We start from the raw sequence: 23,591 nt of genomic DNA, 5'->3' as shown, positions 1-23,591 counted from the left end.
TTCCAACTGTTCCAGTTTAGGGGGTAGGACGTACTATTTGCATAATAAATTATTTAATTTCTCGAAATCGTCTGTATTTGAAAAAAGTAATAATTATTTCTTTTTTCTAAGTACTATTATACATATCCCTGCGATTACAAAGGAATATTCTTCTTTTCCTCATTTTTCTTTTCCTTAAGCTTTCACGTTGTAACTTAATTTTGTTGGTTCAATTAGTTTTTGGTAATAAATATTCAATCAATTACGATATTTCCTAAATGATTTTTGAATAATCGGGAATACAAAAAATGCAGCATATCTATCTGCACAAGGCTGGAGATAGGGATAGATGTGCAAGGCCCCACTTTGGACCCATGATTTGTGTAGGTTAAAACATCATTCTAATTTTGAAAGGATTTTTATTCAAAATTTAAAAAAAATATATATCCAATCTAATTGAAAGGGATTCATGATTCTAATTTAATTGTGTCCATCTTTTTTGCTAACTAGAATGTATGAATGAGGCTTTTGGTGGGAAATATCTTTATATTTTGAGTTGACTCCACCAAGGGATTGAAGCATCATATTGCGCATAGAGGCCCGTTTTTTTTAGTCTTTTTAAATGTTCTGACTGAAATTGCTATTTTGAAATTTTGATGCGATGCCTTAGTAGTATGCTATCAACAGGTACAAGCGGCCAGTCCCCCCTCCTAATCTTTCTTCCTTACTGGCTTGAGATCATGAAGAAGGTTTAACGGTGATTCCACCAATGCTGCCATCTAGATAACAAATCATAGATGGCGTTATTTTTAACTACAGTTACAGATGGTGACATATTTTCTTCTCCAAAGATACATTTTTATTTTTTTTATTTTAAACTTTATTAATTTTTTTTTACTCTACCTGCAAGTAAAAGACTCGAAATTTATAAACTTGCTGAGTTTGCTGAACTTGAAAGTGCTTTTATTAATATTTGGTACCCAGCCTACAACTAAACACACGGAATTTATCAATTGGTCGAGTTTGTTGTACTAAAGTGTTTTTATTAAATTTATTATATTCAGTCAGCAACTAAAACACTTGAAAATTAACAACTAGTTGAGTTTGTTGTACTCAAAAGTATAATTTAATATTTAATAAACCGGAATTTTAGTTTTCAGAAATAAGAACATCCACGTTTAAAATACATCTGATTTTGTTAATAATTTTTGAGAATTTAATAAACTTGGATTTTAGTTTTCAGGAATTAGAACATTGACATTTAAAATACATCTGATTCTATTAATAATATTTGAATATTTAGTAAACTTGGGTTTTGGTTTTCCAAAATACGAGCATCCACGTTTAAAATACATCTGATTTTACTAATAAGATTTGCTCGGAAACATACCAAGAAATTCTCGATGTCCCAAAATAATCCTAAGTCCTAAAAAATTCTAGATCCAAAAATTCTAAGTTCAAAAGAAGTTCTAAGTCTCAAAGAAATTCTGAAAGTCCCCGAAAAAATTTTAAGTCCAAAAAACAAAAGTAATTAAGCTCCCCCCCCCCCAACAAAAATAGATAAAAATGTTGTTGACTCTGTTGTTATCTCAAAAGACCAGATGCGAGGGCTGTCACAGGATGTATTGTATTATTTCACTGACAAAATAAATGATTACGCAATACCAGATAACGCATCATTCTTTTCTTGAAATTCTCGGAAACATAGCAAGAAATTTTCGGAAACCAGGATGCATATGATTGGAATGTTGCCCAAAAAGGAGTTGGCAACTTCAATAGTACATCGGGGTAGGGGCTGCCACAGTATCTGTGTCTCAAAAGACCAGATGGGAGGGTTGTCACTGGATTTATTATATTGTTTCACTGAAAGCAAGAATAATTACGCAATACCAGATAACCCATCATTATCCAACCGATATTTTGGAAACTGTATGCAGTATTACAGACTTTACCACAAGTTCATCAGAAAGTGAGATAAAATCAGAACTTAATTTAGGCCTAGAGAATGTGCTACATAGGCTCAATGCTTTATATTATTGAAATATGTGAAAATGCTTTGTGCTGGAAAAATATGTGAAAATTTAAAAACCAAAATTGATATTTGTAATTTATCCAAGGCATTTCTAAGCCTGAAAAATAAGCGGCATATCAACCACATCACACAGATAAATTAAATTATTAATGGGGATTAAATTTAAACTCAAATAATTCATAAACGTTTCTAATATAACTTGAAATCTAATTTAAGCAGAACCACTAATATAATGCTTAAGCCGCTTGGGGTCAAGCTAAAACAGAAGATGCATATGAAAAGGGTAAAAAAAAAGTATTTTTCAGTCCTAGAGACAGAGAAAAAGAGAAAAAAGGATGAATTTCAAATTGAAATCCTTCAACAAAAAAAAAGAACATGGCCTATATTGCAGCAGAAACATGACCCTAAGGAAACCCATTGAGGGTATATGCACATAATGACCCAAAGATAGCTGCATAATAGCTTTAAACAAAATTAAGTTGTTTTTAAAGTAAAATATTGAGAGTTGGGACAACTCTTCTTTAAAGGGGGAGTATTGTGGTAAAGCTTCTAATTAAGTCAATTTGGAATTTAGTAAAAATATATTAAGACGCAAATACAAAGTTTCGAAATACCACTTTTTATTAAGATAAGGAACATATCCTTATGTTTTCTGCTTAAAGGGAAATTGAGAAATCACCACTTCCTAGCTAATTGCGTCGGTTGGGTACAGGAAGGTGTGGTTGGAAAAAATGTACAAAAGATACATTTTATGGAAAGGGGGAGACCGATACTAACTTTATGCCGGACTGACCTTTGGTCCGTTGATTTAGAAATACCTTTGAATATTGTCAAATGATTGTAAGTGTCTAAGTATCTTATTATATATTATTGTAGTTTTCTGAGACTTGTGGTCTATTTGGCACAGCCAGTTCCAGTAGAATGTATATATATATATCTGGTATTATTATATGCTAACTGAATAAAAGTATTGTATTATAGCCAACCTCTCTACAATCTACCTTTAGTCCCTCGAACATACCCTGCTGGTACGCCTCATTAGTCCGGTCATAGCCTAAGGCACGCTACCAAAGTTTAAATACCTTAGGACCAGAGTTTATCTCCCCTATAAAATGAGAATAAAGGCATCTACCAGTACATCACTTAAATACCTGTAAAACCACCTTACCACAGTAAACCAATTAAGGCCACTTTTTACAGCATAAGAAAAAAACATTTTTTGAGTAATGCTAAAGTGTATTACAATTTTTTTATTACTTTGCTGTTGTTAAAAAAATATTTACTTTTACTCTTATGTTTTTAAGATAATTTTAATTGTATGCTGAAAGTTACTGATACTACAGCTGGTGTAAGACTATGAAAAGCTTTATAGATTAGTTTGTTGTTGTCAGGCTACGTACTCACTTTTAACCAATAAAACAACATTCTTGTTTTTTAAACTTGGTTTCTGTGTTTTCAGTAAAGCGCTAGTTTTCTATAATCCTACAAACATAGGGAAATATGATTGTTTGTTTTTTTGTACTAGTTTTATTGATATATGTTAGATAGACTGTGAAGCAATAATTTTTGTTCGTTTTAAGTTTCAACTTCACTCTTTATTTCCCTAAAAAAACTTTGTTTTTAAATTAATATATATTAGACACGGGGCTTGTTGGGAAAATAGAACAAATATGTAGAATTGTCTCAAGAAGGTGGGGGGGGTAATCCCCTCGCTATATGTTCCTGTTAGCGACAGACTTTGAACTTATTTGCGTGCATTTATGCAACCGAAGTGGTAGGGGTTCATTAGGGTTAGTTCCCTCCAAGAAATGGTTGAAGGGTCATATAAAAATAGGAAATTCAGCCTGAGTAAGCTTCTCTGTTATTTCTCTGTAGCCACACCAATGGTTGGATGATTTTCGTATAAATTCTTAAGTTGGTTAAGTCTTATAGTGTTAAGTTGGTGTTACTGGAAGAACAAAATTTGCAAAAAAGTTCCAAACGACTTCTCAAGATCGTTCATCTTATTTACTACGTTGATGATGTATTGATTTACTAGTAATGATATACAATAATCATATTTATTCCCTTCAGTGGCCAAATGTGAGTTCTTGAATCCGGGGGGAAGTTTGAAGGATCGAATATGTCCAAGAATGATCAATGACATGGAAAAAATGGGACAGATCAAACCTGGTTGCACGATTATTGCTCCGACATCTGGAAACACAGGTGAGTTCATAATGCTATAATGCCCAAATAGTTAACTAATGACCTGTGCCTCTCCATGCTTAAACCCCCTCCCTTGCCGAAAACTGTAATTATTGCGAAGCTATATCTCAGTGCTAACTGTTTCATATGTGCCTTTGAATAAAGGTCCACCTGTGTCTTAAGGTATCGTACCTCAGTTGTAGATCCATGACTTTCAGATAGAGGGGGGGGGGTCCTAGAGTTTTAATACTTGTTTACTTCAAAAATCGAAGGCTAGAATTTTGACTACTTTTTGGGTTTACAGATTCGTTAAATGTAAGTAAAAGCAGCGTAAAAGCAAATACACCCACGTCAGGAAACGTGGCAAATTGCCGCCCGGGGTGGCAATTTGATTATTTCTATAAGTGTACTAATGATTAAATTTCAAATCTCTTATGAAAAGCCCATGGCTTAATACAGTTTTTTTAATAAATAAATGAAAAACCTGAGAAGGTGATATAAAAACAACTCTAAATAAAATTCACAGCAAAATCATAGGCAGCGCAATCGCACTGCCTAAGTAAAGAACGATGTTGGCACAATTTATTTTTTTTTTTCTCCTTTAGACCAGGGCAATTCGTATCAAAGGACTTGTCGTAAAAACTTCGAAAAGGGCTCATTCAATTGGAAATTGGCGTTGCTTGTGTCCTGAAAGTAATTAGAAGGCATCTAGCACCGCTTCCATGCCCACCATTACCCCAAACACATCTAATCAAAATTTTGAGATAGCCATTTTGTTCGGCGTAGTTGATTTCCAAATATAAATTATGCTTTTGAGGAGGATAATTCCCCACAGCCTTCAGGGCAAGGGTTGTAAGTTATGCCCTGGGGGCATATAAGGTTTTTTTTTTATAGAAAGCGTTGTCGTAGAAGCTTCAAAAAAGGCTCATTCGTTTGGAAATTTAAAGGTTAGTGCCCTTTTTAATAATCGAAAGTGATTAGAGGGCAAGTAACCCCCTCTAACGCCAATCTTTTCTCCAAACACATCCAATCAAAATTTTGAGATAGCCATTTGATTCAACGTAGTTGAAAGTTCTGGAAATCAGGTCTTTGAGGATGACAACGGTCCCACAGCCCTCAGGGTAATGGTTGTAAGTTATACCCTGGAGGCATATAAGGTTTTTATAGAAAGTGTTTTGATGCTTCAAAAAGGGCTCATTTTATTGGAAATTGAAATGGCTAGTGCCCTTTTTAATGGTCGAAAGTGATTAAGATGCAACTAACACCCCTTCCATACCCCCCATTTATATAGTCACGTCCAATGGAAATTTCTAGATTGGGATTTTGTTCAACGCAGTCGAAAGATTTGTAAGTTGATTACTTAAGGACAAAATTCCCCCCACATTCCCCAGAATAAGGGCCTTACGCTGTATCACCTTGGTATAAAAGGTTTTATTGAAAGCTTTTTCATAGAAACTTGAAAAAGGGCTCTTTCGACAGAATATTCAAAAGGCTAGTATCCTATTAAATAGTCGAAAGTGATTTATTGGCAACTAACCCCCCTCTCACACCCACCTTTTCCCCAAACACATCCATTGTAAGTTTTGCCCTGGGGGCATATAAGGTTTTTATAGATAGTGATGTTGTAGAAACTTCAAAAAGGGCTCATTTGATTGGAAATTAGAAGGGCGTGTGTCCTTTTTAATAGCCGATAGTGATTAGAGGATAACTAACACCACTCTCGCACCCACCATTTCCCCAAACACAACCAATCAAAATTTTGAGATAGCCATTTTGTTTGATGTAGTTCAAAAGTTTGGATATTATGTTTTTGAGGATGACACTCTCCCTACAGTCCTCAGGACAAGGGTTGTAAGTTATGCCCTGGGGGCATATAAGGTTTTATTTATAAAAAGCGTTGTCGTAGAAAATCCAAAAAAGAATCATTTGATTGGAAATTGAAAAGGCTAGTGCCCTTTTTATAGTCGAAAGTTTTTGGAGGGCAAGTAACCCCCCTCTGACGCCCACCATACACATCCAATCAAAATTTTTAGACAATCATTTTCTTCAACGTAGTTGAAAGGTCAACTTGGTTATGCCTCGGGGCATATAAGGTTTTTATAGACAGTGTTATCGTAGAAACTTTGAAAAGGACACATTTAATTAGAATTTGAAAGGACCAGTGCCGTACTTAACTGTTAGAAGTGTTTGACAAGCATCAAAGACCTATGTCACGTCCACCATTTCCCCAAAAAAATATAATAGAATTTTTGTTATAGCCAATTTCTTCAACTTAGTTTAAAATTATTTTAATTTTGTCTTTAAGAATAACAACCCCCCACCCCTCCCTCAACCCTCAGGGCAAGGGTTGTGAGTTATGCCGTGGGGGCATATAAAGTTTTTATTGAGAGCGTTTTTGTAGAAACTTCAAAAGGGCTCAATCGATTAGAAATTGAAAGGGCTAGTGCTTTTTTAATAGTTGAAAGTGCTAGGAGACCAACTAACGCCCTTCTCACGCCCATCATTTCCCCAAGCCCATCCAATCAAAATTTTGAGATAGCCGTTTTGTTCAGTGTAGTTGAAAATTCTGGAAATTGGGTCTTTGAGGATGACAACCCCCCTCACAGCCCTCAGGGCAAGGGTTGTAACTTATGCTCTGATGACATATAAGGTGTTTATAGAAAGCGTTGTTGTAGTAGAAACTCAAAAAGGGCTCATTCGATTGGAAATTGAAAGGGCTAGTGCCCTTTTCAATAGTCGAAAGTGATTGGAAGGCTTGACATTTATATAGTAAAGATCGATGAGGGTACAATATATTATTATTATTCATTTTTTTTTTTTTTGTTTAGACCAGTACACTTCGTTTAGAAGAATTTGTCGTAAGAACTTCGAAAAGGGCTCATTCGATTGAAAGTAGAAAGAGATAATGCCCTTTTTAATAGTTAAAAGGGATTGAAGGGTAACTAGTCCCTCTCCCACGTTTACCCTCCCAAATGCCCATTATGCTTAAATACTAAATGTTGCCTTAAGATTAAATCAAAATCCACTGTATTAATGCTAATTTCCAATAAGACATCTCAGCAGTATCCCAAGAACGATTGAGGCTATTATGTTCAAACTTTCGGGACTACTTCTGCTCTTAAAATTTAACCAAATCAAAATAGCGTAAGTGTATCCAAGCTATCGAAGAAAGTAAACAGATTTTGTTTGCGAATGGTATCAAGTTTTCTATTTCAGGTCAACTAGAGGAGGCATGAAACTAAATTAAATACTACTATTTGTGTCCAGATTTTTAAAAGGGTGTATGTTGTTAAAAATTTCTGAAAATTTTTCTCCGGCACACAAATAGCAGGCCAAACTATAAAATCTTAAAAAAACGAAAAGATTTAAAGTATATTTTCATTTTCCAGTAAAATTCTATGTCAATATAAAACGAACAGAAATTAATAAAAAAAAACTCCACAAAATAAGTTTTTCAAAGAAAAGTAAAGAACTCCATTAAACCAAAAATGTAAGTAAGTAAGTAAGTATGACGGTACAAGACCCTTAAGGTCCAAACCGGCGGTGCTGATCTCCGCTTCGTGGCCCTCAGCCAGGACGTACAATGGGGGGCTAGCCATCCTGTGCTTTCGCACACCCTTCCTGCCTACCTTCCCGAGATTTCTCCAGGTACCCATTTGGAGCTGGGTCGACTCTGGCTAAGCTTACAGAGTCACACCATTGACCCGCGTCCCAAACCCAAATAACAGGCCACGCCAGGAATCGAACCCTTGCCCCTTGGGACAAAGAATTCTCAACCCAGCGCACGTCCACGTAGCCAGGAATGAGCAAAAATAAAATCAAATAATCTACCAAGCGTGAAATTACCACAAATCAGCATCGATATAGCCTACATATACATATACTGATATTTAGTAATCAAAGTGTTAATATTATTGGATTTATTAAAGTTATAAAAGTAAAAACATTTATATTTTTCCGTTAGAGTGCAAATTATGTTTTGGCCTTTGGAAGGCTTAGGGGTTTTGAGCCCTACTCATGTTCATTTCTGCTCGTTTTGAGTTTGACTCAGTTATTTATTGTAATTTCTGTTCGTTTTGTCTTTTATTTATTTATCGATGCTGATTTATGGTAGTCTCACGCTTGGTAGATTATTTGATTTTATTTTTGCTCATTTTTGGTTTAATGGAGTTCATTACTTTTCTTTGAAAAACTTATTTCGTGGAAAAAATTTTTTTAATTAATTTCTTACCAGGGTTGAATTTGTTTGAATGTATGGATGTAAAAATGCGCGAAGGGGTTCCTTTCCCTGGAAAAATCATTTTTTTGTCTAACTGCTCCCATAATTCCTTATATATTTAAATGATTCACTCTTTTTATTTATATGTGATGTATATTTACATGTTTATATAAAATATTTACATTTAATTATCACCTCATACTATTTTCTGCAGCTCCTTGTCTTGGCTCCTTGTCAGCTCCTTGCAGCACCATCTATCCCTTTGTATTAAGTAAAAATAAAATTTTTAAGTAAAAATAAAAAATAAAATTAAGTAAAAAGTTTTCAAAGAACATCTTACAAGTTTAAAGTCTAATAGGTATAAGGAGGGTTTACGGGTAATAAGTCTAAGGAAAGATTAATATCAATGAAATTTACAAAATTTAAGTTTAAAAGGACTGGAGGAGGAAATGTAGAGGAAATGTATTCTCATTTTCCTCTTGAAATTTTCCTGTATTTTTTAGTTTTCCTTGTCTATTATTTCCTCTTCTTGAAGTACACTCATATATTTCATCTAGGAAGAGTCATAGATAATTAAGCCCATTTATTTTAATGAGAAAAGTTTGCACATAAAATTATTTGCACAACATCGAATATAAGCTTGCCATTTGGGAAGTCCCTGGGGGCTCTTGGGGTTAGAACTTTGAAGTTCTTGTGTTTTATCCCCCTTACTTGAGGGAATTCTTGAACCTTATTGCCTCCTTCTTCCTCATGTAAACTGAGATACATGAGTAAACAGCTATTAAGGATGATCACGGAGTTATGCTATCCCAACCCGTCTTTTAAAAGATGAAGGATAAACATCAAACGCTAAATGCTTTTGTGTTCAAAATAATAATTGTGTAATTTTTATGCAGAAAGGTATATTTAATATTTTTCATATCGAATTAATGGCCCAAAATATCTTAGATAGCTGTTTGATTCAGCATAGTTGAGAGGTTCAGTAAACATGCCCCTGAGGATAACATGACCTCATTGGTCCTGGGGAAAGGGTTGTAAGCTATTAAATTTGCCCTTTGTTCACGTTTAGTATTTGTTATTGGGAAATATACAGGAATTTTTTTGGGGTGGTGGATTTTCCTGTCGGATAATTTTCCCTGGGGAGAAAAGTCTCTGGGAAGAATTCTACAGGAAAAATTTTACACGGGGAGGGGAGATTTCCTGGCAATATATGAAAACAACCAGAAATTAAATTAATATAACATTTTTTTTATTAATTAGCAGCATTAAAACTTGAAACGAACAGAAAATATTCTCTGTATGAGGGGGCTGCCACTTCCTTATCCCTCGCTCTTTGCCCATAAGTTTTAATTTTTATCCCAATTCTCTATGAACGACTCCTGAAACACAAAGGTGCTTTAATTTGAATGATAAGTATTTTTTTTAAACTTTTAAGACTTTAGCGTAAAGAGTGAGGGATAAGGAAGGGACAGCCCCCCCCTCATGTACGGAATGATGTCTATTATTTTTAGTTTTAGTTTTGTTCCCTACTTTCAGCTGAGAAAACTTGTTTCGTTAGTTTATTGCAGAAATCGGTAAATCTTATGGAAGGGAAATCATGTAACAAGGGCTTGACGAATCCACAAGGGATTTTGTGACTCAATCCCAAGATGTATGGCTGTTACATCTTGTTAGTTCCTCATTTGCAGTTTGATCTGTTTGATCTAGCACAATTTCTCAAGGGAAAATGTTATTCACGTACAAATATGTTTGCTTCAGGAATTGGGGTTTGTATTTCAAGGATCGGTAATTCTTGTGGAAGTGAAATCACGCAAAAATGGATGGGATTATCCACAAAGGGCCTTGTGACTACTTCACACGTTCGATGTTTGTTCTACTATGTCTCTTCATTGTTGATTGGCTTGCCCTTATTTTAATATTTGACTTAATATGAGTTTTCAAGTGAAATTCATGCTCGCATTTAAATATGTTTATTTCAGGAATTGGTATTTGCATGTTTGCTGCCGTCAAGGGTTACAGATGTATTATTGTGATGCCAGAGAAAATGTCTGCCGAAAAAGAAGATACGATGAAAGCACTCGGAGCTGAAATCATCAGGACTCCTACTGCAGCCTCATGGGATTCACCACTTTCATCATATTACATTGCTCAAAAGCTACAAAAAGAGATCCCCAATTCTGTTGTTGTTGATCAGGTATTGATATGCTAATTTAATTTTTTTTGGAGTAGAACAAAATATAGTAAATGAGAATTAAATATCATTACAAAAATGATATTATTCCGCACAAAAAATAATGTAAGTTGAAGAGATCTATAATGGAGTTTTCCTTCACGTTATGACCAAGGCTTCCTCTCTTAGATTTTTCTTCCTGTTTCTCTTTCTTATTTATTATTTTTCATCTTTTTATTTATATTGAAAAAAACTTACCCCCCTCCCAAAAAAAACAAAAAAAACATCCCTTTAGCTTTTTCAAACAGTTCGTGGTAACGAACTGTAAGTAAGGAGCGGCCCGGCTCAATGGTAACCGAAACTCTAGAAAACGGGTTTTTGATACCAATAGATATATCAAAAGAATCAGATTTCAATGCTGATTTCAAATATATAACTTTCATCAGGTTTAGTGCTACCCATCAAAAGTTACGTGCCTGAGAAAATTTGGCTGATTTTCAAAAAAAGGGGAAAGACCCCTTAAAAGTTATAGAACCTTAATGAAAATCACACCATCATATTCAGCGTATCAGAGAACCCTACTGTAGAGGTTTCAAGCTCCTATCTACAAAAATGTGGAATTTTATATTTTTTGCCAGAAGAAAGATCACGGATGCGTGTTTATTTGTGTGTTTTGTTGTTTTTTTTCCCAGGGGTGATCGTATCGACCCAGTGATCCTAGAATATCGTGGGAGGGCTCATTGGAACGGAAATTAAAAGTTCTAGTGCCCTTTTTAAGTGACCAAAAAAAATAGAGGGCAACTAGGCCCCCTCCCACGATTATTTTTTGCCCAAAGTCACCCGATCAAAATTTTGAGATAGCCATTTGGTTCAGCATGGTTAAAAATATAATAAATAAGTCTTTTAGGATGACTTAATCCCCCAAAGCTCCGAGAGGGAGGGCTAAAAGTTATGACCTGTACCTAATGTTAACATATAGTATTGGTTATTGAGAAGTATACAGAAGTTTTCAGGAGGTTTTTTTTTCTGGTAGTGGGGGGGATGGGTGGGTCGGTGGTTATGTTGGAGGATCTGTTCATGAAGGAATTTTTCATGGGGGAAGGGGAATTGCCATGAAGGGGGCGCCGGACTTGCCAGCATTATTTATTGGTTATTGGGAAGTATACAACCATTTTCAGGAAGGATTTTTTCTGGAGGGGGGGGCTAGAGGAGGGGGTTACTCGGGAGAATCTTTCCGTGGAGGATGTTTCTTTGGGGTACGGGACATTTCTATGAAGGGGGCGCCGGATTTCCAAGCATTATTTAAAAAACGATCAGAAATTAAATTAAAAAAAAAAACAAGTTTTTTCAACTGAAATGTAAGAAGGAATATTAGAACTTAAAACGAACAGAAATTATAACATATGTGAGGGGGTTCTCCCCAAGTCAATACCTCGCTCTTTACGCTACAGTTTTTTTTAGTGCTTTCAAAAGAGCTATCTATTCTAATTAAACGGCGTTTGTGATTCTGGGGTTTGTTAATAAAAATTTTTTTTAACTTTTAACGTAACGAGCGTGTTATTGACTACGGGGAGAACCCCTTCATATACGTAATAACATATACGTAATAAAAAAACAATAAAAAAACAAGCGATACGGCTCAATAGTAATCGAAACTTTTAAAAACGGAATTTTGATGTCAATAAATGTATCAAAAGAATGTGTTTATAATGCTGATCCTAAATATATACATTTTATTAAGTTTAGTATTACTCATCAAAGGCTACGAGCCTGATAAAATTTACTCGATTTTTTAAATAGGGGCGAAACATCCCCTACAAGTGAAAGAATTTTAGTGAAAATCACACCGTCAGATTCAGCGTATCAGAAAAACCTATTACATATGTTTCAAACTCATATCTGAAAAAATCTGCAACTTTGTATTTTTTGCCAGAAGAAAAATATACGAATATAGAAGTTAGTTACGTAAGTTAATTTGTAAAGACATCCATTTAGCAAAAGAAAAGTAAAATTTTTATGCAAATAAAAGCTGCATTAACTAAAAAACGATCAGAAATTAAATAAAAAAAACAAGTTTTTTAAACTGAAAGTAAAGAGCGACATTGAAACCCAAACCGAACATAAATTATTCCGTATATGAAAGGGGCTGTCCCCTCCTCAACGCCTCGCTCTTTACGCTAAAGTTTGACTCTGTCTCACAACTTTATTTTTTAAAACAATAAAAAACTTTAGCGTAAAGAGCGAGGCGTTGAGGAGGGGAGAGCCCCTTTCATATATGGAATAATTTCTGTTCGTTTTAAGTTTTAATGTCGCTCCTTACTTTCAGTTTAAAAAACTTGTTTTTTTTATTTAATTACATACAAAAGATGCCAATATCTCATCATATTTTGGGGTTCACTGTGGGTGTTTGGCCTCGAGACCACGCGTAGGTACAGTACGGCCCAGGTGGTAGGATTTAGTACCGAACAAAAGAAATAGAAGCAGTTCTTTCACTTTGCTTATTTCTACTTTGACCTGGGGGAAGATAGTTCAACTCTTATTTTTGGTAAATTTCGGGTTATTTATTCAGTTTGTATTTTGTGTTCACTGTAAGTTCTACTAATTTTAAGTTTGACTATTTGTATTCATTGTAATTTATGTCTTATTTTGTTTAATTTTTTCATCTGTGGTAGTTTTCGCTCGTTTTAACCTTGAATTGGTATGTGAATTACTTCTGCTCGTTTTAAATTTTAATATAAATTGTAAGATTAAATTATAACACTAAATTTCAATATAAAACTTTTCGTAAAAAAAATTATGAAATTATCTCCCAGTTTTCCCAGCCAAAGAGCCTTACGGGAAGCATATGATGCTGTATCTGCTTTTATTATTTACTACTGTTTGTTTATTGTATGAATAAGTATTTATCTGTATGTTTATCGATTTAATTGCAACCCACAGATTGAGAAAAATACGATTTTGTAGTTCGAATTCGTTAATTTGGACTATTTTTTGAAGATTATGTCTTTTTAATTCTACGAAGGGGCTTTGCGTTCGTGCTCTCACCTAAAAGGAAACTGAGAGGTTTATATAATTTTTTATATATTCCGTTTATTTCACCTAATTTTGACACTTTTGAAGCTACCCCCTCCCCCCAACCCCACCCCTAACAGAATGCTCCGTATGCATCTGCTCTGATATATCTTGATCGTCAAAAAATACGAAATAAATAAAAGTTTCTTTTGAGGTCAAACGTAGTTGAAAAATGCGGACATATTGGCTATAGCACTTCATCACTTAGATTCTTTTTTCCTTTGAAATACCAAAAAAACGCAAAGCCTGTAGCAAAGCTTTCACGTTGAAATCCAACTAAAATGAAGCAAATTCGATTAACCAAGATGTTTTTATGTTTTGCTTGTTTCTTTTGTTCGTTTGTGAGATACTAATAAGGTTTTTAGGGAAGAATGTTATTCTTGAGCTAAAATTTGTTACTAAGTGTATTATAATTTGCATTCAGGTGTAAGCCAACTGTCTCGTCCAATCGGGGGGTTGCCTACTCGCCACCAATAGGTGTACATCTCCGAGCGCTTCTTGTTTCTCTGTGGATAGCAGATTTCTGCCAAGCCATATCTATTTGTGCCATGTATGAGATGCTTCGTACCCTGCATGGTATGCTTTTACTGCACACATCGTGCGCTCCCTCGTATATATGACTATTGAAAGTGGAGAGCCCTCGGCCCAAGCAATTCAATTTTTTTTTTTTTTTTTTTTAACTGCCTGAACCTTAAACAAAAGATTTAATCTTTCAAATTAGCTCCTTTAATTGAGTTCGACCTCAGCGCAAAGTCAGATGATGGTCAGATTACAGTTGATCATAAATTATTAGAAAGCTGCAAATCGCCGAAATATCGTCAGCGCTATTGTATAAATGTTTGGATTTATCTTCGTTCCCACGTGGAAAATAAAATAACGTTTATGCTATGCTGTTTATATTTTTTCATGTTTCTTATTTCTGAAGGGAAAATTAATTTCTCTATTTGATTACTCAATTATGAACAATGTGTAAACTAATTTGATAGTCCATAGACCATCAGAACAAGATTTTCCTTATCAAAACAAACTAAAATACTATATCTAAGGAGAATAATGAAATATGAATGATACGGTGCTACTTCAATTTAACTTAAGAAAAAATCAAAGTAATTGAATATGTCTTATCGAATTTACTGGTTTTTTTGGAGGCAAATGCTAGAAAAGTAACATTCTGCATTTTAATTCTTATATCTAGATATTTTTTTTAAAAACAAGGGTACCCACCGGGGAGGATAGAGCTGTTTTAGTTCTCCCTTCCGAACCTAGAACATCAAAATTAATTTTAAACCTTTGGGGGGTGGGGGTGGGGGAGTGAGGTTTGTAAATAAAGTAATGACATTTGTAGATCCATAAAGTGCTGAAAGCGCTGTATCGGTTATTCGTAGTAGCTCTGGAGCTCAGATACTCTAGTAAGCCCTAGTCAGCTCAATTGTGAGCGTTTAGGATATTTTCTCGTATTCCGAAATGTTGTTCTTCAGGAAAGACCTCAATTCTTGGTAGAAGAAAAAAGTTACCAAAGGCTAAATTCGGACAAATCAGGAGGCTGAAGAGTCACGGGAATATATTTCCGAAACTTAATGCTTGAAATCAGTGTTGTTGCAAGGCACATTTTTGTGATGCAACTCCCTTGTATTCCAGAAGTCCTCAATAAAACTGTTGTTTTACTGCTGACCTTGGGGGACACCCTCTCCGTGGACAATTTATTGGCCTTCAAAGAAGCAAATCAGAATGCTTTTTTTTTGCTGCCTTGTTCTTTCTCTTTTTCCTTCGTGAGGTCGAGGTGTGCCATTTTTGGCTTTGGTGCTTCGATTATGGGTTTTACTCGAAATCCCGCACTCAAATGTTGGTATTACAAGTAGTAATGCATCTATATATTTGACGACTACATGAATATACAGTGTATTTTCACGACTACAAGCCTGAGGCATGAATATACATTTCACACGTGTACATTGCAAAAAGCGATCAAACCTTTTATATTATATACCTATAAAGTGAACAAACACGTTTTGAGAGTATAATTTCTTGTGTAATTGATATCAATAGCAACAACCACTCTGGTTGCGTTATCTGTTGCCATTCATGGAGTTTGTATTTTTTTTCTTTTATCCATTGAGGTAAACCATCAAATTATTTAGTTTTGAATGGTTTAGTCACTTTGTGTGATTTTGACATAAAACTTCAATTGCTATGAGGTATGTCAATATGCTGTTGAATCATTTACCAAAAAATAACTATTTGCAAAAAAAAAGGTTTAGCATTTGCAAATTGAACTCTATGAATGATATTAATTAATTTTTGAATAATAGGAGCGTGAATGATTCTAATTAGTGATTGGATCATATGAAGATGGAGAAAAAGGGTTAAAGTGATTAGCAGTTAAGGTAACCCCGAAGAGCATGTTAACTCACAGCTTATTTATTATAAATTTGGAACACTATCAATCTATGGAAATGGTTAACGATGATAAAATGGTCTTATGACTTGACCTAGCTTTACTTCTTCGATGTGTTCTGTATAATACACAAGTGGTGTTTGAACAGTGTTGTATGTGTTCTGTATAATACACAAGTGGTGTTTGAACAGTGTTGTCAGTTGAAAATAGAGTTTAAGGCTATAGTATACACAAGAGTTGAAACTAAGAGTGATGTACAGTGCAAAAACATAGTTTTGCCTATGGCAATTTTTTCGTCTTTTACATATTATGTATTAAACACAATTAGCGTTCGGATTTTTTTGACAATTTAAAATAAAGACTGAAAGTTTAGTTTACGAAAAAGTTGACGACCGTAAAGATTAAGAAGACAAGAAAAGAATTTTCGTAATGAATAGCTTTACTTCTTCGATGTGTTCTGTATAATACACAAGTGGTGTTTGAACAGTGGTGTCTGCTTAAAATAGAGTTTAACGTTATAGTATACTAAAAAGTTGATACTAAGAGAGATGTAGATGGCAAGAAAAGAATTTTAATAATGGATAGCTTTACTTCTTCGATTTGTTCTGTGGAGATGGGGCGATGAACATTTTAGTTGTTCATCATAGAAAGGCAGTGTAGTCTGGGAAAAGGATACCTAGTTTAAGGTATAAGGTCGAAAAGGGTAAAACTTAACTTTAAAGTTTTTTGAATATTTTAGTTGTTCATCATAGAAAGGCAGTGTAGTCTGGGAAAAGGATACCTAGCTTAAGGTATCAGGTCGAAAATGGTAAAACTTAACTTTAAAGTTTTTTGAACATTTTAGTTGTTCATCATAGAAATGCAGTGTAGTCTGGGAAAAGGATACCTAGCTTAAGGTATCAGGTCGAAAATAGTAAAGCTTAACTTTAAAGGTTTTTGAACATTTTAGTTGTTCATCCTAGAAAAGCAGTGTAGTCTGTGAAAAGGATACATAGTTTAATATATCAGGTCAAAAGTGTTTTGGATCGAAAAATAAATTATTTATGTAAAATCTGAGCTAATAAGAGTGTTTGACCGTAAACTCTTCTTATTTTTAAGAAAGATACGGAAAACACAATTTTCTGGTTCAAATGTGAAACTTAAGTCCAGTTTTGGATCGAAAAATAAAACTATTTCCGTAAAATCTGAGCTAATAAGGGTTTTTGACCGTAAACTCTAGTTTTTTTGTAAGAAAATTATGGAAAATACAATTCATTGGCTCATAGGTGAAACTTAAGTCCAGTTTTAGATCGAAGAATAAACTGTTTCTGTAAAATCTGAGCTAATAAGGGTTTTTGACCGTAAACTCTAGTTTTTTTTGTAAGAAAATTATGGAAAATACAATTCTCTGGTTCAAATGTGAAACTTAAGTCCATTTATGGATCGAAAAATAAAACTATTCCCGTAAAATCTGAGCTAATAAGGGTTTTTGACCGTAAACTATAGTTTTTTGTAAGAAAATTATGGAAAATACAATTCTCTGATTCAAATATGAAACTTAAGTCCATTTTTGGATCGAAAAATAAAACTATTTCCGTGAAATCTGAGCTAATAAGGGTTTTTGACCGTAAACTATAGTTTTTTGTAAGAAAATTATGGAAAATACAATTCGTTGGCTCATAGGTGAAACTTAAGTCCATTTTTTGATCGAAAAACAAACAATTTCTGTAAAATCTGAGCTAATAAGGGTTTTTGACTTATGGAAAATACAGTTCTCTGGTTCAAATGTGAAACTTAAGTCCATTTTTGGATCGAAAAATAGAACTATTTCCGTAAAATCTGAGCTAATAAGGGTTTTTGACCGTAAACTTCAGTTTTTTGTGAAAAAATTATGGAAAATACAATCCTCTAGTTCAAATGTGAAACTTAAGTCCAGTTTTGAATACTCATAATGATGAGGACTGATGGTTCTAATCCAATATTTTTTCATAAAAACAAACTATTGTTTTTTTAGCTTCGAAATTATACAAATTTATTTTTATTTTTTTTTGTACGTATCTTAAAATGACAAAATATGCTTACGGCTCTAGCAATTGTACTCTATGATTGCTCAGAGACACGATGTGGCTTTCCTATTGGTATTCTATGTCCGGTTATCGACACTACCTAGTCTATTGTACGTATTAAATCAGTAATTTTTACGCAGTGGAACGATAAACACATAAGTCATATCTTTAAAAAAAAGTTATGATGGAGCATTTTAATAAAGTGTGTTCACATGACAATGTTATTGAAGAACTGAATGCCGACATCGAGAAGTATTTAAACTATGAAACAAGTACAAGTGGCAGAACTATTAGAAATGTATGAAGGCATTGTCATGACAGTATAGGAATTAAATTTCTTTGAAATACCGAAAAAATTCAACTCTTATGTTGGTGTATATTTGAGATTGAGATCTCGAGAGATGATTTCACTCGAAGAGAATCCCAAAATAAAAATATTTGTTGATGATAGAAGACAACTCCTTGCTACTGTTGCAGGTAACACATTTCCTACTGATACATCCAATCGTCAGCTTTCGGGTATTAGCATTCAATGGAAGGTCAAAAAAAGAAAGGCCTACTCTTCTACTAATATCGTAAACCCTATATTGTCTACATGCCGAAACTGTTACCTGTGTAAAAATAATGTGATAAGAGACAGTGAAATTGCCAGAAAAATAAAAAGGGCATTGGCAGAAAATATCACTATGGAATATAAAGATGAATCGATGAAAAACAAATCACCAGCAAACGTTACTGCCATTGATCAAACATTCAATGAACCAAATAATACCAAAGACGAAAAGCATATTGAGCCTGTTGATGAAACACCAGTAAAAATTGTGCATGACTGAAAATGGAATAATGATTATTCTACTGATTACGAACCAAGAGAAGACAACAGCTACAATATCAAGAGAGAACACGGTGAACTATTTTATGGAACAGATTCAAAATGTCCAAAGTTGATCACTGATATTAATAATGTATCATAATATATTTTTGTATTAATATTCTACATAGCATTATTTCATTAAAAATATATTATGTATTACATTGTTATGTGTTCATTATTTTTAGAGTAAGCAAGCATATCTAACGTTTAGAATGTCTATTAAAACATCGGAGATGTAAGAAAAGAGATTTAAATACATCTATTGTCAGACACATGAGATAGCAATGACAAAATCGAGGTATCAGAATGAATAAATTCTTTATCAACATCCGTTGTAGGATATGTCATTATGTCATTATACAAAATTGTAAGTAAGTATGTGAGTAAGTAACAAACTCTTTCTTGAATTCACCTCTTGGATACACAATACTGAAATTTAATTCAGGAAATTATGAAAAAAAAATTGAAAAAATTCTTTATTAACATTCATTATCGATTGAAGTCGCTTCCTAGACAGACAATGCACTAATTTCACAAAATCTAAGTATAAGAGTGATTGAATTCTATATCACCATCCATTTCTCGGATACATAGGAAACAGTTGACAAAATCTAAGTGTTAGAGTGAATAAATTATTTTTATCCATATCTTTTGTCAGATACATCGGATAAAATTGACAGAATCTAAGTGTCAGAGTGAATAAATTTTTTTTATCAACATCCTTTGTCAGATACATCAAATAAAATTAACAAAATCTAATTTTCAGAATGAATAAATGTTTTGAAAACATCCTTTGTCAGATATGCTGGAAAAAATTGACATAATCTAAGCATCATAGTGATTAAATTCTATATCAACATCCCTTTCTTGGATACAGAGGAAACAATTGACAAAATCTAAGTATCAGAGTGAATAAATTCATTAGCAACATCGTATGTCGGATATGTCGGATAAAACTGACAGAATCTAAGTATCAGAGTGATTAAATTCCAGATCAACATCTCTTTCTCGGATACATGGGATAAGCTTGACAAAATATAAGTATCAGAGTTATTAAATTCTATATCACCATCCATTTCTCGGATACATAGGAAACAGTTGACAAAATCTAAGTGTTAGAGTGAATAAATTTTTTTATCAATATCTTTTGTCAGATACATCGGATAAAATTGACAGAATCTAAGTGTCAGAGTGAATAAATTTTTTTATCAACATCCTTTGTCAGATACATCAAATAAAATTGACAAAATCTAAATTTCAGAATGAATAAATGCTCTACAACATCCTTTGCCGGATATGTTGGATAAAATTGACAGAATCTAAGTATCAGAATTATTAAATTCTATATCAACATCCCTTTCTTGGATACAGGGGGTAAACTTGACAAAATCTAAGTATCAGAATGAATAAATTCATTAGCAACATCGTTTGTTGGATATGTCAGATAAAACTGACAGAATATAGATATCAGAGTGATTAAATTCCAGATCAACATCCCTTTCTCGGATACATGGGATAAGCTTGACAAAATATAAGTATCAGAGTTATTAAATTCTATATCAACATCCATTTCTCGGCCAGCGGCGCTTCCCGGCGGTTGATCTGGGGGGATTTTCCGGCGAGTATGGTTAGGTTAGGCTAGATTAAGTTAGGTTAGATTAGGTTAGGTTGAGTTAGGTTACGTTAGCCTACGTACGCGCGCGTACGTAGGCTAACCTAGCCTAACCTAACCTAATCTGGCCGGGATGCGCCGCGGGGCCAGCTTTACTTATTCCAATGCATGTCTGGCCACTCTAAGTGAACTTAAATTAACTCAACTTTTTAAATATCTCTCTCACTATGACTGTGTGTCTGAGCGGGTGTAGTATCATCTATAACGGGTCTAACCTAAATTCAACGTAAAGACGCATGAAGTCAAATGAATAGAAATTAAATTTAATAACTGTTATCTGATGTTTTCGATTAAAACTTTATAAACAAATTTATTTTTCCCTGTAATAAGATTTTATAACTTTTATGCGATGTGTCCGACATGTGATTCTGATAATACATTCAAAGAGTACTCATGGAGCATTTATTTACTCTGATACTTAGATTGTGTCAATTTTATCCTATATATCCGAGAAATGGATGTTGATATAGAATTTAATCACTCTTATACTTAGATTTTGTGAAATGCTTGTATTGTCTGTCTAGGAAGCGACTTCAAACGATAATGAATGTTGATAAAGAATTTGTTCAATTTTTTTTTTCATAATTTCCTGAATTAAATTTCTGTATTGTGTATCCAAGAGGTGAATTCAAGAAAGAGTTTGTTACTTACTTACTTACTTACAATTTTTTCATAATGACATATCCAACAACGGATGTTGATAAAGAATTTATTCATTCTGATACCTAGATTTTGTCAGTGTTATCCCATGTGTCTGACAACAGATGTATGTACATTCCTTTTCTTACATCTCCGATGTTTTAATAGACATTCTAAACGTTTGATACGAGGCATGTTTTTTAAGTAAGTACCGTTGTGTGATTCCGCTGCCGCAGCGCTACGGTGGGTGTTCTGCACATGCGCGCTGGTTACCTACATCTCTTGCCTACGCACTGACGCCATTACAGTCTGATTCTTCATTGTATACGTTGTTTACTGAGTGTTTAAGATGCCTCCGACAATCGTGACTCCCGCCGATTGTGAAGTACGGGCTGTCATACGATTTCTTAGCGCTAAAGGCATCAAACTGATAGATATTCATCGTGAGATCTGTGAAATTTACGGACAAAATATTATAAGTGACATGGGTGGCCTTCGTCACACCAGAATCAAAACAACAATCCATGGAATGGTGACATTCATCATCACCCAAAAAAGTGAAGTTTGAGCAAGCAATTTCTGCCCGGAAAATCATGTGCACAGTAATTTGGGACAAAAAAAGGGAGTATTGCTAGTGGAGTTTCTGCCTCGTAATGAGACAATCAATCCAGCGTCTTATTGTGAGACATTGAACAATCTGCGTCGTGCAATCCAGAACAAAAGACGTGGCAAGTTGAGTAAGGGTGTCGTTTTGCCGCATGACAATGCCCGTCCACATATGGCTAATCGGACCAAAGATATCATCAAACCTTTTCAATGGGAAACTCTGGATCATCCACCATACATCCCTGATCTGGCGCCCAGCGACCACCATTTTTTCCTGCACTTGAAGAAACACCTGGGTGGTCAGTGTCTTCAAGACGATAACGAACTCAAAACAGTTGTGATACAAATCAGGTGGCAGAATTTAATAAGGAGGGTATTGAAAAACTGGTGCCACGTTATGACAAGTGCCTCAATATTCACATAAATTAATTAGAAAAGTAGATTAAGGTACTGGCTTTCATGTAAAAATAAAATTATTGCAATATCTTTGCAAGTCTTTTTTTAATTCCAACACGGTACTTACTTAAAAAATATGCCTCGTATGCTAGCTTACTCTAAAAATAATGAACACATAACAATGTAAGGCATAATACATTTTTAATGAAATAATGCTATGTAGAATATTAATACAAAAAGATATTATTGTACATTATTAATATCAATGATCAACTTTGAACATTTTGAATCTGTTCCATAAAATAGTTCACCATGTTCTCTCTTGATATTGTAGCTATTGTTTTCTCTTAGTTCGTAATCAGTAGAATAATCATTATTCCATTTTTAGTCACACACAATTTTTACTGGTGTCTCATCAACAGGCTTAATTTGCTTTTCGTCTTTGGTATTATTTGGTTCATTGACTGTTTGATCAATGTCAGTAACGTTTGTCGGTGCTTCGTTTTTCATCGATTCATCTTTATATACCATAGTGATATTTTCTGTCAATGCCCTTTTTATTTTTCTGGTAATTTCACTGTCTATTATAACATTATTTTTACACAGGTAACAGTTTTGGCATGTAGACAAGATATGGCTTACGATATTAGTAGAAGAGTAGGCCTTTCTTTTTTTGACCTTCCATTGAATGCTAATACCCGAAAGCTGACGATTGGATGTATCAGTAGGTAATGTGTTACCTGCAACAGTAGCAAGGAGTTGTCCTCGTATCATCATCGATTATTTTTATGTTTGAATTCTCTTTGAGTGCAATCATCTCTGGATATCTCAATCTCGCATATCCACCAACATAATGGTTGAATTTTTTCGGTACTCCAAAGAAATTTAATTCCTTACTGTCATGACCATGCCTGCATACATCTCAATAATTCTACTACTTGTACTTGTTTCATCGTTTAGATACTTTACCTTGTTAGCCTTAAATGCTACAATAAAATTCGTCATGTGAACACACTTTATTAAAATGCTCCATCTTCACTTTTTTTTTAAACATATGACTTATGTGTTTATCGTTCCACTGCGTAAAAAATACTGATTTAATACATGCAATAGACTAGGTAGTGTCGATAACCGGACATAGAATACCAGTGGGAAAGCCACGTCGTGTCTCTGAGCAATCATAGAGTACAATTGCTAGAGCCGTAAGCATATTTTGTCATTTTAAGATACGTACAAAAAATAAATAAATAAAAAATAAATAAAATTGTATAATTTCGAAGCTAAAAAAAATAGTTTGTTTTTATG

The 23,591-nt window shown here is 34.0% G+C and overlaps 1 protein-coding gene across 1 annotated transcript in view; it reads left to right on the top strand.

Moving 5' to 3' along the window:
- Positions 1 to 23,591, top strand: part of LOC148940466 (cystathionine beta-synthase-like) — a 65,255-nt gene that overhangs the window by 8,250 nt on the left and 33,414 nt on the right. The window contains exons 3-4 of the mRNA XM_089105514.1: positions 4,085 to 4,219; positions 10,397 to 10,611. Of these exons, the coding sequence (XP_088961640.1) occupies positions 4,085 to 4,219; positions 10,397 to 10,611 (350 nt within the window). The remainder of the gene's footprint in view (positions 1 to 4,084; positions 4,220 to 10,396; positions 10,612 to 23,591) is intronic.

Source organism: Artemia sp. Qi Xiang Cuo, chromosome 19, assembly GCF_049724085.1.
Source record: "Artemia sp. Qi Xiang Cuo chromosome 19, ASM4972408v1, whole genome shotgun sequence".
Lineage (NCBI taxonomy): Eukaryota > Metazoa > Arthropoda > Branchiopoda > Anostraca > Artemiidae > Artemia > Artemia sp. Qi Xiang Cuo.
Note: the sequence above shows the minus strand (reverse complement) of the source record. Positions and strands in the feature narration are given on the sequence as shown.